Consider the following 16,447-nt stretch of genomic DNA (forward strand, 5'->3'; position numbering starts at 1 on the left):
CGGCAACACTGGTCATTACCGGCAGCACTGGTCATTACCGGTAGCACTGGTCATTACCGGCAGCACTGGTTATTACCGGCAACACTGGTCATTACCGGCAGCACAGGTCGGCTGATCCAGCAGCAGGAAATCATTGTATCACCGACAACAGTTTATGAACGTCATATCTATCTGTTGTTTCACTACGTTACACAGAATACAATCATATTTAATCAAAGTAGATTAACTAGACAATATAATTTATCTATTTTTTTTTTTACAGTGATTGCATATTTCTAGATAGACCGAGTGATTTTATTAGGGGTGCAGAATAGATCAAAAACAATACTTGGGATTTTTTTCCAGACATGGCATTATTTTGTTGTTGGTTGCATGTAACTTTTATTTAGGCCTTTGTTGGAAGTACATAACGGCCATAATAAAGATAGTTGCTCAGCGAAACCCCATTATTTAGTAAAGTACCGAACGTATTTTCATATTATTATACTTGAGAAGCTGATGAATGGCAAGTTGAATATCAGCTTCCGGTGCTTGACAATGCAATTTGTGGTTCATTTAATTCTCTCCGACATTTCTCGATTTCTAGTTCATTATTATAGTGCACTTTTATTGTGAACATTTTACTGCATTGTTAGGAGCTGGTAACATAAGCATTTTGCTTTTCACCAGGGTATAACATCTACTAAACCGTATGTATACGCGAGCAATAAACCTTCATTTGGACTAACGTTATAGTAGGACGTTAGATAACTTCCGGTTCGTTGAGCGCCTGAAAGTGGGATCAGAAACAAGTATGAACCGTGTAGATGGACAAACAAGATATCTAACTACACAGAGTGACATTAAAATAGGCACAACAATCCAGCTTCACTACCAGATAGTAGGTAACTAAGGATATCCCGGTGGCGATAATGACACGTGTGTTCGGCATACTGTGCTCTCTGTACCCGCATGTCCAGACTCTGGAGGAGTTTGCAGACAGTACTGTATTCAGAGAGGGACAGAGAGCGGTGCTCATCGAACCGACAGATACAAACCGCTTTATATCGTTTGTCCGGGGAGTGTATGTCTGCACGGATAAAACACTACAAAACGTCCCCAGCTGCAGTCAGGTAAATGTGTAGTTGACTAGCTACATAACTAAAGCATAGCCTAAGTTGCCAGCTATGTAGCTCACAGCATGGAGCAGACTACTTTTTTTTATTTTTACTTAGCTGGCGTAGTTCAATATTTGCAATGAAATGCAACGTTTTGAATTGACATTTGACTTTTATTAAGATCGATGTTTTGCAGTGCTACGTTTGACTCCAAAAGCCATGGATTAAAATGCACAGAGACAGCCAGACACACACAAAACAAAACATTGTGCCGGTTATGTTGCTGTATTGATTTAAATGTCATCCTTAGATCAGCACCTTGCCTGAGCTGTTGGCGTTCGTGTTGAACAACATCAAGAGGAAAAAGAAAAGGAATGTTCTTGCCCACGGTTACGGTTACCCCTCCACGTTCCGGGACCGTGACGCCGACCAGTTTAAGTTCCACGGCGAGGTCACTCAGAGTGCAGCGTACATCCACGGCAGTGACTTATGGAAGAGGATCTGCCAGCGCCTCGGCACGGACGTCTCCAAGTACCTCCTGGAGAGCTGTTCTGTGTTCGTGACGGTGCCGCCGTCGTCCGCGTTCCAGGTGTGCGGCGTGCCTGTGTACGACCGCGTTTCCATGTCAACGGGTATCTCTAGGTTCCGCCTGGGATACAAACGGAATGACACGACTAGGAACAGGAGAAGTAAGGAGGTCAGAAATAAGGGATGGGAATTTCAGGGTTCTGATGTGAGAAAAAGGAGAAGGGATGTAGGTAGAGACACTGGGAAAAGGAACAGAGAAGAGGTCAGTTTAGGAGGGAAGTGGAAGAGGAAGAGGGAGGAGGTGGAAGGAGAGGGGTGTTTGCCTGGAAAAAGGAGATGCGCTCAAAGGGAAGCTTCCACAGTCTCCAGTGGGACTAACGATCGTAAGCACAGAACACTGGAAACAAATGGGGTCAAGCGACCAGTGGAGGCTGTGATGGTCACCATAGAACCCACAGAGAAACCAGTGGAGGCTGTGATGGTCACCATAGAACCCACAGAGAAACCAGTGGAGGCTGTGATGGTCACCATAGAACCCACAGAGAAACCAGTGGAGGCTGTGATGGTCACCATAGAACCCACAGAGAAACCAGTGGAGGCTGTGATGGTCACCATAGAACCCACAGAGAAACCAGTGGAGGCTGTGATGGTCACCATAGAACCCACAGAGAGCTGTAAGCAGGTCACCAATGGCACAGGTAATATTGAGCAGATGTCAGTGAAAACAGGACATAGACGGCCAGTGGCGACACCGGCTATAGTCCAAAGACCAGTAGAAGAACAGTCTGGACACGTATCAGCCACTGTCCATCTAGAGGGGGGTCCTAGTTGGAGATCAGGATTATTCCCACCACTCCCTCCATCCCAGTGTTTCATCCGCACCCTGGGGATGCTCTACGGAGGGCGGGGCATGCGTAGCTTCCTACTAAACAGGAAGAGGAAAGGTAGGGATGAGGGGCCTAGGCGTCTGCAGGGGCGAGACTTAGTGAGACTAGTCTTCTTTGAAGGCGTGGCCTATCTGAACGGAACAGAGAAGAAGCCTAAGAGACTTCCCAGAAGGTTTTTCACCTCAGTGCCTTTGTTTAGTCAGTTGTTACGTCGACACAGGAGGTGTCCCTATTCTAAGATACTGCAGAGGGTTTGTCCAGTGGTGGGACAGGGGGATATGGCCTCCCTCCTGCCCCAGCACAGTGCACCTCACCGGGTATACCTCTTTGTCAGAGAGTGCCTCACCATGGTGGTCCCCCCGGAGCTCTGGGGGTCGGACCATAACCGATTCAAATTCATGTCCGCAGTCAGGAACTTCCTGTCCATGGGCAAGTTTGAGAGGATCTCATTGGCTGAGCTGATGTGGAAGATGAAGGTGAATGACTGTGATTGGCTGAAGGTCAGCAAGACGGGTGAGTTTCTCTTCCACTACTTTCCCAGACTCTTAACTTTGCCCCATATCTCTCTCCTTCTCCATCCAGCTTCCATTATATCTGTTACTTGCCTTCATTCCACTCATTCTAACCTCTCTCATCCTTAGGCCGCTGCCCGCCCAGTGAGCTGTCGTATCGGACGCGGGTGCTAGGCCAGCTCCTGGCTTGGCTGCTGGATGGCTATGTGCTAGGCCTGGTGAGAGCTATGTTCTACGTCACAGAGAGCATGGGACAGAAGAACGCACTGCGCTTCTACAGATACCAGGTCTGGGCCAAGCTACAGGAGCTGGCTTTCAGGTATTATACAGTGAGGGGGAAAAAAGTATTTGATCCCCTGCTGATTTTGTACGTTTGCCCACTGACAAAGAAATTATCGGTCTATAATTTTAATGGTAGGTTTATTTGAACAGTGAGAGACAGAATAACAACAACAAAAATCCAGAAAAACGCATGTCAAAAATGTTAGAAATTGATTTGCATTTTAATGAGGGAAATAAGTATTTGACCCCTCTGCAAAACATGACTTAGTACTTGGTGGCAAAACCCTTGTTGGCAATCATAGAGGTCAGACGTTTCTTGTAGTTGGCCACCAGGTTTGCACACATCAGGAGGGATTTTGTCCTACTCCTCTTTGCAGATCTTCTCCAAGTCATTAAGGTTTCGAGGCTGACGTTTGGCAACTCGAACCTTCAGCTCCCTCCACAGATTTTCTATGGGATTAAGGTCTGGAGACTGGCTAGGCCACTCCAGGACCTTAATGTGCTTCTTCTTGAGCAACTCCTTTGTTGCCTTGGCCGTGTGTTCTGGGTCATTGTCATGCTGGAATACCCATCCACGACCCATTTTCAACACCCTGGCTGAGGGAAGGAGGTTCTCACCCAAGGTTTGACGGTACATGGGCCCGTCCATTGTCCCTTTGTTGCGGTGAAGTTGTCCTGAAAAACACCCCCAAAGCATAATGTTTCCACCTCCATGTTTGACGGTGGGGATGGTGTTCTTGGGGTCATAGGCAGCATTCCTCCTCCTCCAAACACGGCGAGTTGAGTTGATGTCAAAGAGCTCCATTTTGGTTTCATCTGACCACAACACTTTCACCCAGTTGTCCTCTAAATCATTCAGATGTTCATTGGAAAACTTCAGACGGGCATGTATATGTGCCTTCTTGAGCAGGGGGACCTTGCGGGCACTGCAGGATTTCAGTCCTTCACGGCGTAGTGTGTTACCAATTGTTTTCTTGGTGACTATGGTCCCAGCTGCCTTGAGATCATTGACAAGATCCTCCCGTGTAGTTCTGGGCTGATTCCTCACCGTTCTCATGATCATTGCAACTCCACGAGGTGAGATCTTGCATGGAGCCCCAGGCTGAGGGAGATTGACAGTTCTTTTGTGTTTCTTCCATTTGCGAATAATCGCACCAAATGTTGTCACCTTCTCACCAAGCTGCTTGGCAATGGTCTTGTAGCCCATTCCAGCCTTGTGTAGGTCTACAATCTTGTCCCTGACATCCTTGGAGAGCTCTTTGGTCTTGGCCATGGTGGAGAGTTTGGAATCTGATTGATTGATTGCTTCTGTGGACAGGTGTCTTTTATACAGGTAACAAACTGAGATTAGGAGCACTCCCTTTAAGAGTGTGCTCCTAATCTCAGTTTGTTACCTGTATAAAAGACACCTGGGAGCCAGAAATCTTTCTGATTGAGAGGGGGTCAAATACTTATTTCCCTCATTAAAATGCAAATCAATTTATAACATTTTTTACATGTGTTTTTCTGGATTTTTTTTGTTCTGTATCTCACTGTTAAAATAAACCTACCATTAAAATTATAGACTGATCATTTCTTTGTCAGTGGGCAAACGTACAAAATCAGCAGGGGATCAAATACTTTTTCTCCTCACTGTACACAGTTACACATGTACGAACATGATCAGTTTATCTGTCTCACTATCATACACAGCCCTCAGTTGTTGAGTCACTCAGACATAAACAAAATCTCGCTGTGTCTCGCTCTGTTGCTCGCTGTGTCTCGCTCTGTTGCTCGCTGTGTCTCGCTCTCTCGCTCGCTGTTTCTCGCTCTGTCGCTCGCTGTTTCTCGCTCTGTCGCTCTCTGTGTCTCGCTCTGTCGCTCTCTGTGTCTCGCTCTGTCTCGCTCCTGTTCACTTTAACTCTGTGGTCAGCGTCTACTACATTGTATGACCTTGTTCCCAGGGGTCACCTCTCTAAAGGTCAGATGTCAGAGTTGACCCTGGCCCAGGTGACGTCGCTCCCCAAAACCACTGTCACCTCCCGCCTCCGCTTCATCCCCAAGACCGACGGCATGAGACCCATCACACGGGTCATAGGGGCTGACGCCAAAACAAAGGTATGACTTTCACCCTTTTTTTTAAATAATAAGTGTTTTCATAAGTTTGTGTGTCTTGCTGTCAATGTGTGTGTTCTCTTTCCCTCCAGATGTTCCAGGCCAGTGTGAGGGACCTGTTAGATGTGCTAGGTGTCTGTGTACGGTCCTCTCCCTCTCTCCTGGGCTCTACAGTGTGGGGGATGACCGACATCCACAGAGTCCTCTCCTCCATCACCCCTGCTCAGAAAGACAAACCACAGCCGCTCTACTTTGTCAAGGTTGATCTGACCGTTTCATTCCATAGTTCTATGCCCTTACTCCCTCCTCTTTCCCCCCCCCCCCCTTCTCAATTTCTCTCTACTTGCGCTCTCTCTTCCAGGGGTGAAAGTAAGCTGGTCCGGTACGGCGTCCCTGCAAAATAAATAGTGGGGGTACGCCCTACCGGTAAAACATGAGCCTATCACAATGAAAACAAAATGTCAAGAAAACTGTAGGCTATTAGACCGTTGTTAATCATTACCATACCAGTATGACCATCACCTCCCATTATTCTGCCCCAAAACAATAACTCGCCCAGTGGCGTGAGGGCTCGCTCTCTGTCTTGTTCTCTCTACCATCTATATCTCTTTACCATCACTCTACCACCCCCATCTCTCTTTCTCTCAATTCAAAGGGGCTTTATTGTCATGGGAAACATATGTTTACATTGCCAAAGCAAGTGAAATGGATAATAAACAAAAGTGAAATAACAGTCAAAAATGAACAGTAAACATTACACTCACAAAAGTTTCAAAGGAATAGACATTTAAAATGTAATATTATGGCTGTATACAGTGTTGTAATGATGTGCACATAATTAAAGTACATAAGGGAAAATAAATAAACCTAAATGTATTCTCTCTACCACCCCTCCCTCAGGTGGATGTGAGTGGGGCCTATGACAGTCTACCCCACGCTCAGCTCTTGGAGGTGATTGGTCAGGTCCTGTCACATGTGCAGGAAGAGCTCTTCTCAGTGCGACGCTATGCCAAGGTGTGGGCCGACACCCACGAGGGCCTCAAGAAGAAGTTTGTCAGACAGGTACAGCACACACACCCTTACCTGCCCTTTGTCTCGCCAAACTTGTCCCCCGCACAACTTTTGTTTATATTTGTCTGTGTTCTTGTGTCCATTGTGTGTGTGTGTGTGTGTGTGTGTGTGTGTGTGTGTGTGGTCTTGCGTGTAGGCAGACTTCATGGAAGACACTGTGGCGTCCACCAACATGAAAGGCTTTGTGATGTCACTGCAGAGAGAGGGCAAAGTTCACGATGCCATACTGGTGGAGCAGGTGAGAGGATGGATGGCAGCCATTTTTGAAGAACTGCTACAGTGGTATCCTACCCACCAATAACTTTTTCATTCCTTCTAGAATTGTCCTAACACGGCACCCGTTTTAATAGTAAATCCCAGCTCTTCCTGGCTCTGGTGTAGTCTAATGCTAGTGTAGTCTAATGCTAGTGTAGTCTAATGCTAGTGTAGTCTAATGCTAGTGTATTCTAATGCTAGTGTATTCTAATGCTAGCTATTCTAATGCTAACTATTCTAATGCTAGCTATTCTAATGCTAGTGTATTCTAATGCTAGTGTATTCTACTGCTAGTGTAGTCTACTGCTAGTGTAGTCTAATGCTAGTGTAGTCTAATGCTAGCGTAGTCTAATGCTGGCGTAGTCTAATGCTGGCGTAGTCTAATGCTAGCTATTCTAATGCTAGTGTATTCTAATGCTAGTGAATGCTAGCGTATTTTTATGCTAGCGTAGTCTAATGCTAGCGTAGTCTAATGCTGGCGTAGTCTAATGCTAGTGAATGCTAGTCTATTCTAATGCTAGTGTAGTCTAATGCTAGTGTGTTCTAATGCTAGTGAATGCTAGCGTATTCTAATGCTAGCGTATTTTTATGCTAGCGTAGTCTAATGCTAGCGTAGTCTAATGCTAGCGTAGTCTAATGCTAGGTATCTCCTGTCAGCATTTCTCCACAGATATTCATGGCAAAGACGTCTTGGAGTTCTTCACCCAGATGCTCTCTAGCTGTGTTGTCCAGTTTGGGAAGAAGTGAGACGATATATATTTTCTTTCTCTACATTTTTATATAAAAAAAAAATAATACATTTACATACTTTAACTTTGTGTCAAATTATCCCCTTATTCTTTAATGACTGAGTTTCTCTGTCTGTCTAATGACCCCCCCTCTATTCCCTTTGTGCTGTGTTGTAGAACATTCCGTCAGTGTTCAGGGATTCCTCAGGGTTCTGTGGTGTCGTCTCTGCTGTGTTGCCTCTGTTACGGTCACATGGAGAACTTTCTGTTCCCTAACGTCAGTCAGAGAGGAGGGTAAGGAGGAGGTTGGGAAGTTATAAAAAAAAAGGGGGTTATATAAATAACGTTTGACTGACTGATGGAGAAGCATCGTGGATATTATTATTATTATTACCAGGGACTGTTCTCTTCTATTCAGATATTAAATAACGTCAGTGTTTTGATCTGCTGTGCAGATGATTTAATCCTAAACCTAATCCCCAAACATTTAATTCACCTTGGATCAAATTCCTCTTGTCTGTCAGTCAAACTTCTTGAATAACTCCCAACTCACCCATCAGAGGGCAACGTTTGAAATATCCAAGTATCCGTGTGTAGGTGTCTGACCTGTTATCTCTGCCTCTCTCTGGCAGGTGTCTGACCTGTTATCTCTGCCTCTCTCTGGCAGGTGTCTGACCTGTTATCTCTGCCTCTCTCTGGCAGGTGTCTGACCTGTTATCTCTGCCTCTCTGTTAGGTGTCTGACCTGTTATCTCTGCCTCTCTCTGGCAGGTGTCTGACCTGTTATCTCTGCCTCTCTCTGGCAGGTGTCTGACCTGTTATCTCTGCCTCTCTCTGGCAGGTGTCTGACCTGTTATCTCTGCCTCTCTCTGGCAGGTGTCTGACCTGTTATCTCTGCCTCTCTCTGGCAGGTGTCTGACCTGTTATCTCTGCCTCTCTCTGGCAGGTGTCTGACCTGTTATCTCTGCCTCTCTCTGGCAGGTGTCTGACCTGTTATCTCTGCCTCTCTCTGGCAGGTGTCTGACCTGTTATCTCTGCCTCTCTCTGGCAGGTGTCTGACCTGTTATCTCTGCCTCTCTCTGGAAGGTGTCTGACCTGTTATCTCTGCCTCTCTCTGTTAGGTGTCTGACCTGTTATCTCTGCCTCTCTCTGTTAGGTGTCTGACCTGTTATCTCTGCCTCTCTCTGTTAGGTGTCTGACCTGTTATCTCTGCCTCTCTCTGGCAGGTGTCTGACCTGTTATCTCTGCCTCTCTCTGGCAGGTGTCTGACCTGTTATCTCTGCCTCTCTCTGGCAGGTGTCTGACCTGTTATCTCTGCCTCTCTCTGGCAGGTGTCTGATGAGAGTGGTTGACGATTTCCTCCTCATCACTCCTGACCTGAGCCAGGCACAGACCTTCCTCAAGTAGGTCCCATTTTTCTCCTATGTAACTTCCTGACCTATACTAACCATTTACCATATGTAACTTCCTGACCTGTACTAATCATTTACCATATGTAACCTTCCTGACCTATACTAACCATTACTGTATGTGGATGAGAAATAGCTTAGTGGATCAGTGGCTAGGTCCAACTATACAATGTGAAAGTAAATCTAACGTTTTGTTGAGGTCATGTCCTTCTTGGAGGCAGAAATTGTAACGCAAGTCTGTAAAATCAACCGTTGGTTTCTATATTGTGGGTGTCTCCAGTGGGTCTCGCTAAATGCTTTGCTAGTGAATGACTACTTGCTTCCATAGTATATTCCCATCCCCACATGTTTGATGTATTTCCTGTTGATGTAATTTCCTCCTTTTTCTTAGGACACTGATGGCGGGGGTACCACAGTACGGGTGTGTGGTGAACCCCCAGAAGGTGGCTGTTAACTTCCCTTTGAGGGAGTGGGGTGATGGGGGGTCCTGTCCTGCTGGGGTACGCCTGCTGCCCTTACACTGTCTGTTCCCCTGGTGTGGACTACTGCTGAATACACACACTCTGGACGTGCACAATGACTACTCTAGGTAATATACACACTCTGGATGACTACAATGACTACTCTAGGTAATATATATACACTCTGGATGACTACAATGACTACTCTAGGTAATATATACACTCTGGACGACTACAATGACTACTCTAGGTAATATATACACTCTGGACGACTACAATGATTACTCTAGGTAATATATACACTCTGGATGACTACAATGACTACTTTAGGTAATATATACACTCTGGATGACTACAATGATTACTCTAGGTAATATATACACTCTGGACGACTACAATGACTACTCTAGGTAATATATACACTCTGGACGACTACAATGACTACTCTAGGTAATATATACACTCTGGACGACTCCAATGACTACTCTAGGTAATATATACACTCTGGACGACTCCAATGACTACTCTAGGTAATATATACACTCTGGACGTGCACAATGACTACTCTAGGTAATATATACACTCTGGACGACTCCAATGATTACTCTAGGTAATATATACACTCTGGACGACTCCAATGACTACTCTAGGTAATATACACACTCTGGACGACTACAACGACTACTCTAGGTAATATATACCCTCTGGATGACTCCAACGACTACTCTAGGTAATATATACACTCTGGACGACTACAATGACTACTCTAGGTAATATATACACTCTGGATGACTACAATGATTACTCTAGGTAATATATACACTCTGGACGACTACAATGACTACTCTAGGTAATATATACACTCTGGACGACTACAACGACTACTCTAGGTAATATATACCCTCTGGATGACTCCAACGACTACTCTAGGTAATATATACACTCTGGACGACTACAATGACTACTCTAGGTAATATATACACTCTGGACGACTACAATGACTACTCTAGGTAATATATACACTCTGGATGACTACAATGACTACTCTAGGTAATATATACACTCTGGACGACTACAATGACTACTCTAGGTAATATATACACTCTGGACGACTACAATGACTACTCTAGGTAATATATACACTCTGGATGACTACAATGACTACTCTAGGTAATATATACACTCTGGATGACTACAATGACTACTCTAGGTAATATATACACTCTGGATGACTACAATGACTACTCTAGGTAATATATACACTCTGGACGACTACAATGACTACTCTAGGTAATATATACACTCTGGACGACTACAACGACTACTCTAGGTAATATATACACTCTGGAGTTGGTCCTCCCTTTGCTACTATGACAGCCTCCAGTGTTCTGAGAATGCTGTTCCACTAGATGTTGGAACATTGCTGCTGGGACTTGCTTCCATTCAGCCATAAGAGCATTGGTGAGGTCGGGCACTGATGTTTTCGGGATTAGGCCTGGCTCGCAGTCGGTTGTTCCAATTCATCCTGAAGATGTTCAATGGAGTTGAGGTCAGGGCTCTGTGCAGGCCAGTCAAGTTCTTCCACACCGATCTCAACAAACCATTTCTCTATGGACCTCGCTTCGTGCACCGGGGCGTTGTCTTGCTGAAACAGGAAAGGGTGTTCCTCAAACTGTTGCGACGAAGTTGGAATTTCAGAATTGTCTAGAATGTCACTGTACACTGTGGTGTTAAGATTGTCCTTCACTGGAACTAAGGGACCAGGCCCAAATCATGAAAAACAGCCCCAGACCATTATTCCTCCGCCATCAAACTTTACAGTTGGCGCTATGCATTGTGGCAGGTAGCGTTCTCCTGGCATCTGCCAATCGGACTGCCAGATGGTGAAATGCGGTTCATCACTCCAGAGTCCAATGGCAGTGAGCTTTACACCACTCCAGCTGATGCTTGCCATTGGTGGGAAACACTTGCTAAACTACCTTGAACCCTGGCTGTATTTACTGGTGTAGAGTTCTCTTAAATTCCCTCTGAGTAACAGTAAATTCCCATCCTAGTGTCACTCGGTGGGGTTCAGAGTGTTGATGGGTCAATCCAATCCATCTACTCGGATGAATATGAAATGAGTTGGTAAGAACGGTAGGCTAAGATGACTAACTAGATGTGTTCATTACGATAAGTAGGGCACAACGAAACCTGAGCTCTTCCTCTCTTCTCAGCTACGCTGGCCTATCCCTGCGCTACAGCCTGACGCTAGGCTCCGCCCACTGTGCAGGGCAGCAAATGAAGAGGAAGCTTATGTCCATCCTTAGACTCAAGTGCCACGCCCTCTTCCTGGACCTCAAAGTGAGTCATGCTCTGCAATCAATTGCTTGTCCACTCTCTTTCCCACCTGACGTGGGACTGTCATCCAATCCCTGTTGTGTATATTTCAGACCAACTCTCTGGAGGCTGTCTATAAGAACATCTATAAGCTAGTGTTGCTACAGGCGTGCAGGTAAGGTAGCCTATGGTCTGACCTGAAAAATGACCTTTTCAGTGGTTTGATGTCTCACCCTACATGAAATGTGTGACACCACACGCACACAGACACACACACACACACACACAGTGCCTGTCCCTGTCTACTCCGGCCAGAGTAAACAGAGGAGAAGGACTTTAGCCTCTCTGTCTGGAAGAAACCCAGATACACACCAGCTTCCTTTTTAATAAGAGGAATGTCTCTGGATAGAGCAGATTGATGGTTAACTAGCTAACCACTAACTGTTTTATAGATGCAGTAATGCACAGTAGCAGAAAGTCTATCTCTCTCTATGGTTAATGTTTTCCTGGGTTTATAAATGAAATCTGTTTTATTCATTTATCTGTAATGGAGTCAATCATATAATTTTTTTTGGGGGGGGGGTTTGTTAACTCCAAGAGTGGACACATTTAATTCCTCTTATTTAACCATTTTAATTTCTAGTCACCCATAGGAGATGAATAAGCCTGGTACTTCCTGTGGTTTTGGGCGTTAGGTTCCATGCCTGTGCACAGAGTTTGCCGTTTGGTCAGAAAGTGGGCAGAAACCACGCTTACTTCCGCAATCTGATCTGGGACATGGCGGAGCACACCAACCAGCTAGTCAGACTCTGCAACAAAGGCAAGCCTGAGATTTTTGCTGCTTAATATACAGTGGGGGGAAAAAAGTATTTGATGCCCTGCTGATTTTGTACGTTTGCACACTGACAAAGAAATTATCAGTCTATAATTTTAGTGGTAGGTTTATTTGAACAGTGAGAGACAGAATAACAACAAAAAAATCCAGAAAAACGCATGTCAAAAATGTTATAAATTGATTTGCATTTTAATGAGGGAAATAAGTATTTGACCTCCTCTCAATCAGAAAGATTTCTGGCTCCCAGGTGTCTTTTATACAGGTAATGAGCTGAGATTAGGAGCACACTCTTAAAGGGAGTGCTCCTAATCTCAGTTTGTTACCTGTATAAAAGACACCTGGGAGCCAGAAGCAATCAATCAATCAGATTCCAAACTCTCCACCATGGCCAAGACCAAAGAGCTCTCCAAGGATGTCAGGGACAAGATTGTAGACCTACACAAGGCTGGAATGGGCTACAAGACCATCGCCAAGCAGCTTGGTGAGAAGGTGACAACATTTGGTGCGATTATTCGCAAATGGAAGAAACACAAAAGAACTGTCAATCTCCCTCAGCCTGGGGCTCCATGCAAGATCTCACCTCGTGGAGTTGCAATGATCATGAGAATGGAGGAATCTGCCCAGAACTACACGGGAGGATCTTGTCAATGATCTCAAGGCAGCTGGGACCATAGTCACCAAGAAAACAATTGGTAACCCACTACGCTGTGAAGGACTGAAATCCTGCAGCGCCCGCAAGGTCCCGCTGCTCAAGAATACATATACATGCCCGTCTGAAGTTTGCCAATGAACATCTGAATGACTCAGAGGACAACTGGGTGAAAGTGTTGTGGTCAGATGAGACCAAAATGGAGCTCTTTGACATCAACTCGCCGTGTTTGGAGGAGGAGGAATGCTGCCTATGACCCCAAGAACACCATCCCCACCGTCAAACATGGAGGTGGAAACATTATGCTTTGGGGGTGTTTTTCAGGACAACTTCACCGCAACAAAGGGACAATGGACGGGCCCATGTACCGTCAAACCTTGGGTGAGAACCTCCTTCCCTCAGCCAGGGTGTTGAAAATGGGTCGTGGATGGGTATTCCAGCATGACAATGACCCAGAACACACGGCCAAGGCAACAAAGGAGTGGCTCAAGAAGAAGCACATTAAGGTCCTGGAGTGGCCTAGCCAGTCTCCAGACCTTAATCCCATAGAAAATCTGTGGAGGGAGCTGAAGGTTCGAGTTGCCAAACGTCAGCCTCGAAATCTTAATGACTTGGAGAAGATCTGCAAAGAGGAGTGGGACAAAATCCCTCCTGAGATGTGTGCAAACCTGGTGGCCAACTACAAGAAACGTCTGACCTCTGTGATTGCCAACAAGGGTTTTGCCACCAAGTACTAAGTCATGTTTTGCAGAGGGGTCAAATACTTAATTCCCTCATTAAAATGCAAATCATTTTATAACATTTTTGACATGCGTTTTTCTGGATTTTTTTGTTGTTATTCTGTCTCTCACTGTTCAAATAAACCTACCATTAAAATTATAGACTGATCATTTCTTTGTCAGTGGGCAAACGTACAAAATCAGCAGGGGATCAAATACTTTTTTCCCCCACTGTAGGACTCTCCATACTTCCTGTTTTTAGCTTCCATCTCGCTCTCACCTCCTCCATCTCCTGTCCTCTCATCGTCACTGTAGCCTTGATTAGCTAAGTGTGCTGATAATTCCCCCTCCAGGTCTGTCTCTAGGCTGTAAGGCTATAACGGGTAGCCTTCAGTATGAGGCAGTAGAACTGATGTACTGTGTGGCCTTCCTGTTGGTTCTATCCCGCCATCGCCCTCTCTACAACGATCTCCTCGCTCCGCTACGCACGCGTACGTAGACCACCCTACTGTCTTTAGACCACTCTCTTCCTTCAACAATATATTCCTGAAATATACTACACTGTAAATACATTAAACCTGCAAGATAACTGCAACGTTGTGACGGTATATCATGGTTCTAACTGGCATTGAAGACCGCAAAGTCCAGTATTGACTTGATCCAGTATTGTTATTGATCCAGTATTGATATGATCAGGTTATTGATCCAGTATTGATATGATCAGGTTAGTGGTTATTGATCCAGTATTGATATGATCAGGTTATTGATTCAGTATTGATATGATCAGGTTATTGATCCAGTATTGATATGTTCAGGTTATTGATCCAGTATTGATATGATCAGGTTAGTGGTTATTGATCCAGTATTGATATGATCAGGTTATTGATCCAGTATTGATATGATCAGGTTATTGATCCAGTATTGATATGATCAGGTTATTGATCCAGTATTGATATGTTCAGGTTAGTGGTTATTGATTCAGTATTGATATGATCAGGTTATTGATCCAGTATTGATATGATCAGGTTATTGATCCAGTATTGATATGATCAGGTTAGTGGTTATTGATCCAGTATTGATATGATCAGGTTATTGATCCAGTATTGATATGATCAGGTTATTGATCCAGTATTGATATGATCAGGTTATTGATCCAGTATTGATATGATCAGGTTATTGATTCAGTATTGATATGATCAGGTTATTGATCCAGTATTGATATGTTCAGGTTATTGATCCAGTATTGATATGATCAGGTTAGTGGTTATTGATCCAGTATTGATATGATCAGGTTATTGATCCAGTATTGATATGATCAGGTTAGTGGTTATTGATCCAGTATTGATATGATCAGGTTATTGATCCAGTATTGATATGATCAGGTTAGTGGTTATTGATCCAGTATTGATATGATCAGGTTATTGATCCAGTATTGATATGATCAGGTTAGTGGTTATTGATCCAGTATTGATATGATCAGGTTATTGATCCAGTATTGATATGACGGTGAAAGGACGGGGTTGGTCAACAGACCGCATGCAGTGCAGGTCCAGAGGTGCCTACCCTTATAGTAAAGGGTCAGTAAGTATGGAGGTTGTCATTAATCTTATTTTTTATATATCATTTTTTGTTGTTGTATGTTTTACTGGAGAGTGAGGTGAAAGGTAGGAGAGATGGTGCTGAAAGAGTAGTGGGACAGAGATGTGGGACAGAGATGCGGGACAGAGATGCGAAGCCATGCCGGCAGTGGGACATGTACTCCAGAGGCATTGTCTTAGAGCGGTAGACCAGCCCAGGCCACGTTGAGTTCATTTCTAAAGATTGTAACATCCCACTGGATTGGACATATTTTCTCTCAACCACTTTATGGACACCATAACTGTTTATTTACCTGCCATAGTCAGTGGCTGTGTATGTGTCAGCTTTAACTGTGTTTCTCTCTACAGGTAAGAGGAAGCTGGAGAGGAAACTGGAGGGTTTGAGATTGGCACGAATCAGACAAGCTGCCACACCCAAAATACCTGAGGACTTCAAGGCCATCTGGGCCTAGAGGAGAATTTCCACTACTGCGACCTTTCGCCCTCTGCTCCTTGTCCCCTTTTAACGTCGTCTTAACCTCGTCAGTGCATCGAGGGGGCCTGCATAGCACAGCAGGTAGGGGACTTGTACAGTCGGGTCAGAATACTGTCTAGACAATTGTAATTTATTCCGGGGTCATTATTTTGTATACTAGCTCATGTTTTTGATTCTGTTGTACGTTTAAAGCGGACAGTGGGTGTAGTACTGTAAGCGATAAGGATGAATCATAAAAGGCTGTCTTTTTTTTAAATGACTAAAAAAAATAAAGATTTATGTAAGATCAACAGACCCATCTCTTTCTCTGGACTTTGTCTGTTGATTCATCGAGTGCTCAGTAGCAAAAGGCAGTTCCCTTGTGGTCAGTCGACCTGGGTACAATATACTATGGAGAGTCACAGTCTCTCGCGACTTCTGTTGAAGGATCTAAAATCACGCCTGACTAGGCCAATGAAATCTGTTCACTAACACCGCACTCAACGAGCTGTTTATGGCCATAAGCAAACAAGAAAATGCACATCCAAAG

The 16,447-nt window shown here is 44.6% G+C and overlaps 1 protein-coding gene across 11 annotated transcripts; it reads left to right on the forward strand.

The window, feature by feature from the left end:
• Nucleotides 1-529: 529 nt before the first annotated feature.
• Nucleotides 530-16,208, forward strand: tert (telomerase reverse transcriptase). Of its 11 annotated transcripts, XM_045695068.1 has the most exons (17): nt 533-1,112; nt 1,408-2,055; nt 2,098-3,025; nt 3,154-3,343; nt 5,250-5,403; nt 5,493-5,660; nt 6,301-6,462; nt 6,608-6,709; nt 7,384-7,469; nt 7,632-7,748; nt 8,785-8,856; nt 9,254-9,451; nt 11,540-11,666; nt 11,756-11,817; nt 12,338-12,462; nt 14,199-14,336; nt 15,792-16,208. In XM_045695068.1, the coding sequence occupies exons 1-17, from the start codon at nt 912-914 to the stop codon at nt 15,893-15,895; spliced, it is 3,582 nt and encodes a 1,193-aa protein (XP_045551024.1). In that variant the 5' UTR covers nt 533-911; the 3' UTR covers nt 15,896-16,208. The 11 variants fall into 11 exon arrangements, 5 of the variants coding, with proteins under 5 accessions (XP_045551026.1, XP_013998668.2, XP_045551025.1 ...); XR_001320742.2 differs by having other exon boundaries at nt 532-1,112; nt 1,408-3,025; nt 14,199-15,290; nt 15,326-16,208; XR_006759027.1 differs by having other exon boundaries at nt 532-1,112; nt 1,408-3,025; nt 14,199-15,262; nt 15,326-16,208.
• Nucleotides 16,209-16,447: the final 239 nt, after the last annotated feature.

Source organism: Salmo salar, chromosome ssa14 (genome assembly GCF_905237065.1).
Source record: "Salmo salar chromosome ssa14, Ssal_v3.1, whole genome shotgun sequence".
Lineage (NCBI taxonomy): Eukaryota > Metazoa > Chordata > Actinopteri > Salmoniformes > Salmonidae > Salmo > Salmo salar.

Excerpts from the sequence above, each read along its gene's own strand:
- tert (XM_014143191.2), top strand. The coding sequence starts at position 912 with ATGACACGTGTGTTCGGCATACTGTGCTCTCTGTACCCGCATGTCCAG. Across the intron at positions 1,113-1,407 it reads ACGTCCCCAGCTGCAGTCAG|ATCAGCACCTTGCCTGAGCT; the intron begins GTAAATGTGTAG and ends TGTCATCCTTAG. Across the intron at positions 3,344-5,249 it reads CTACAGGAGCTGGCTTTCAG|GGGTCACCTCTCTAAAGGTC; the intron begins GTATTATACAGT and ends CCTTGTTCCCAG.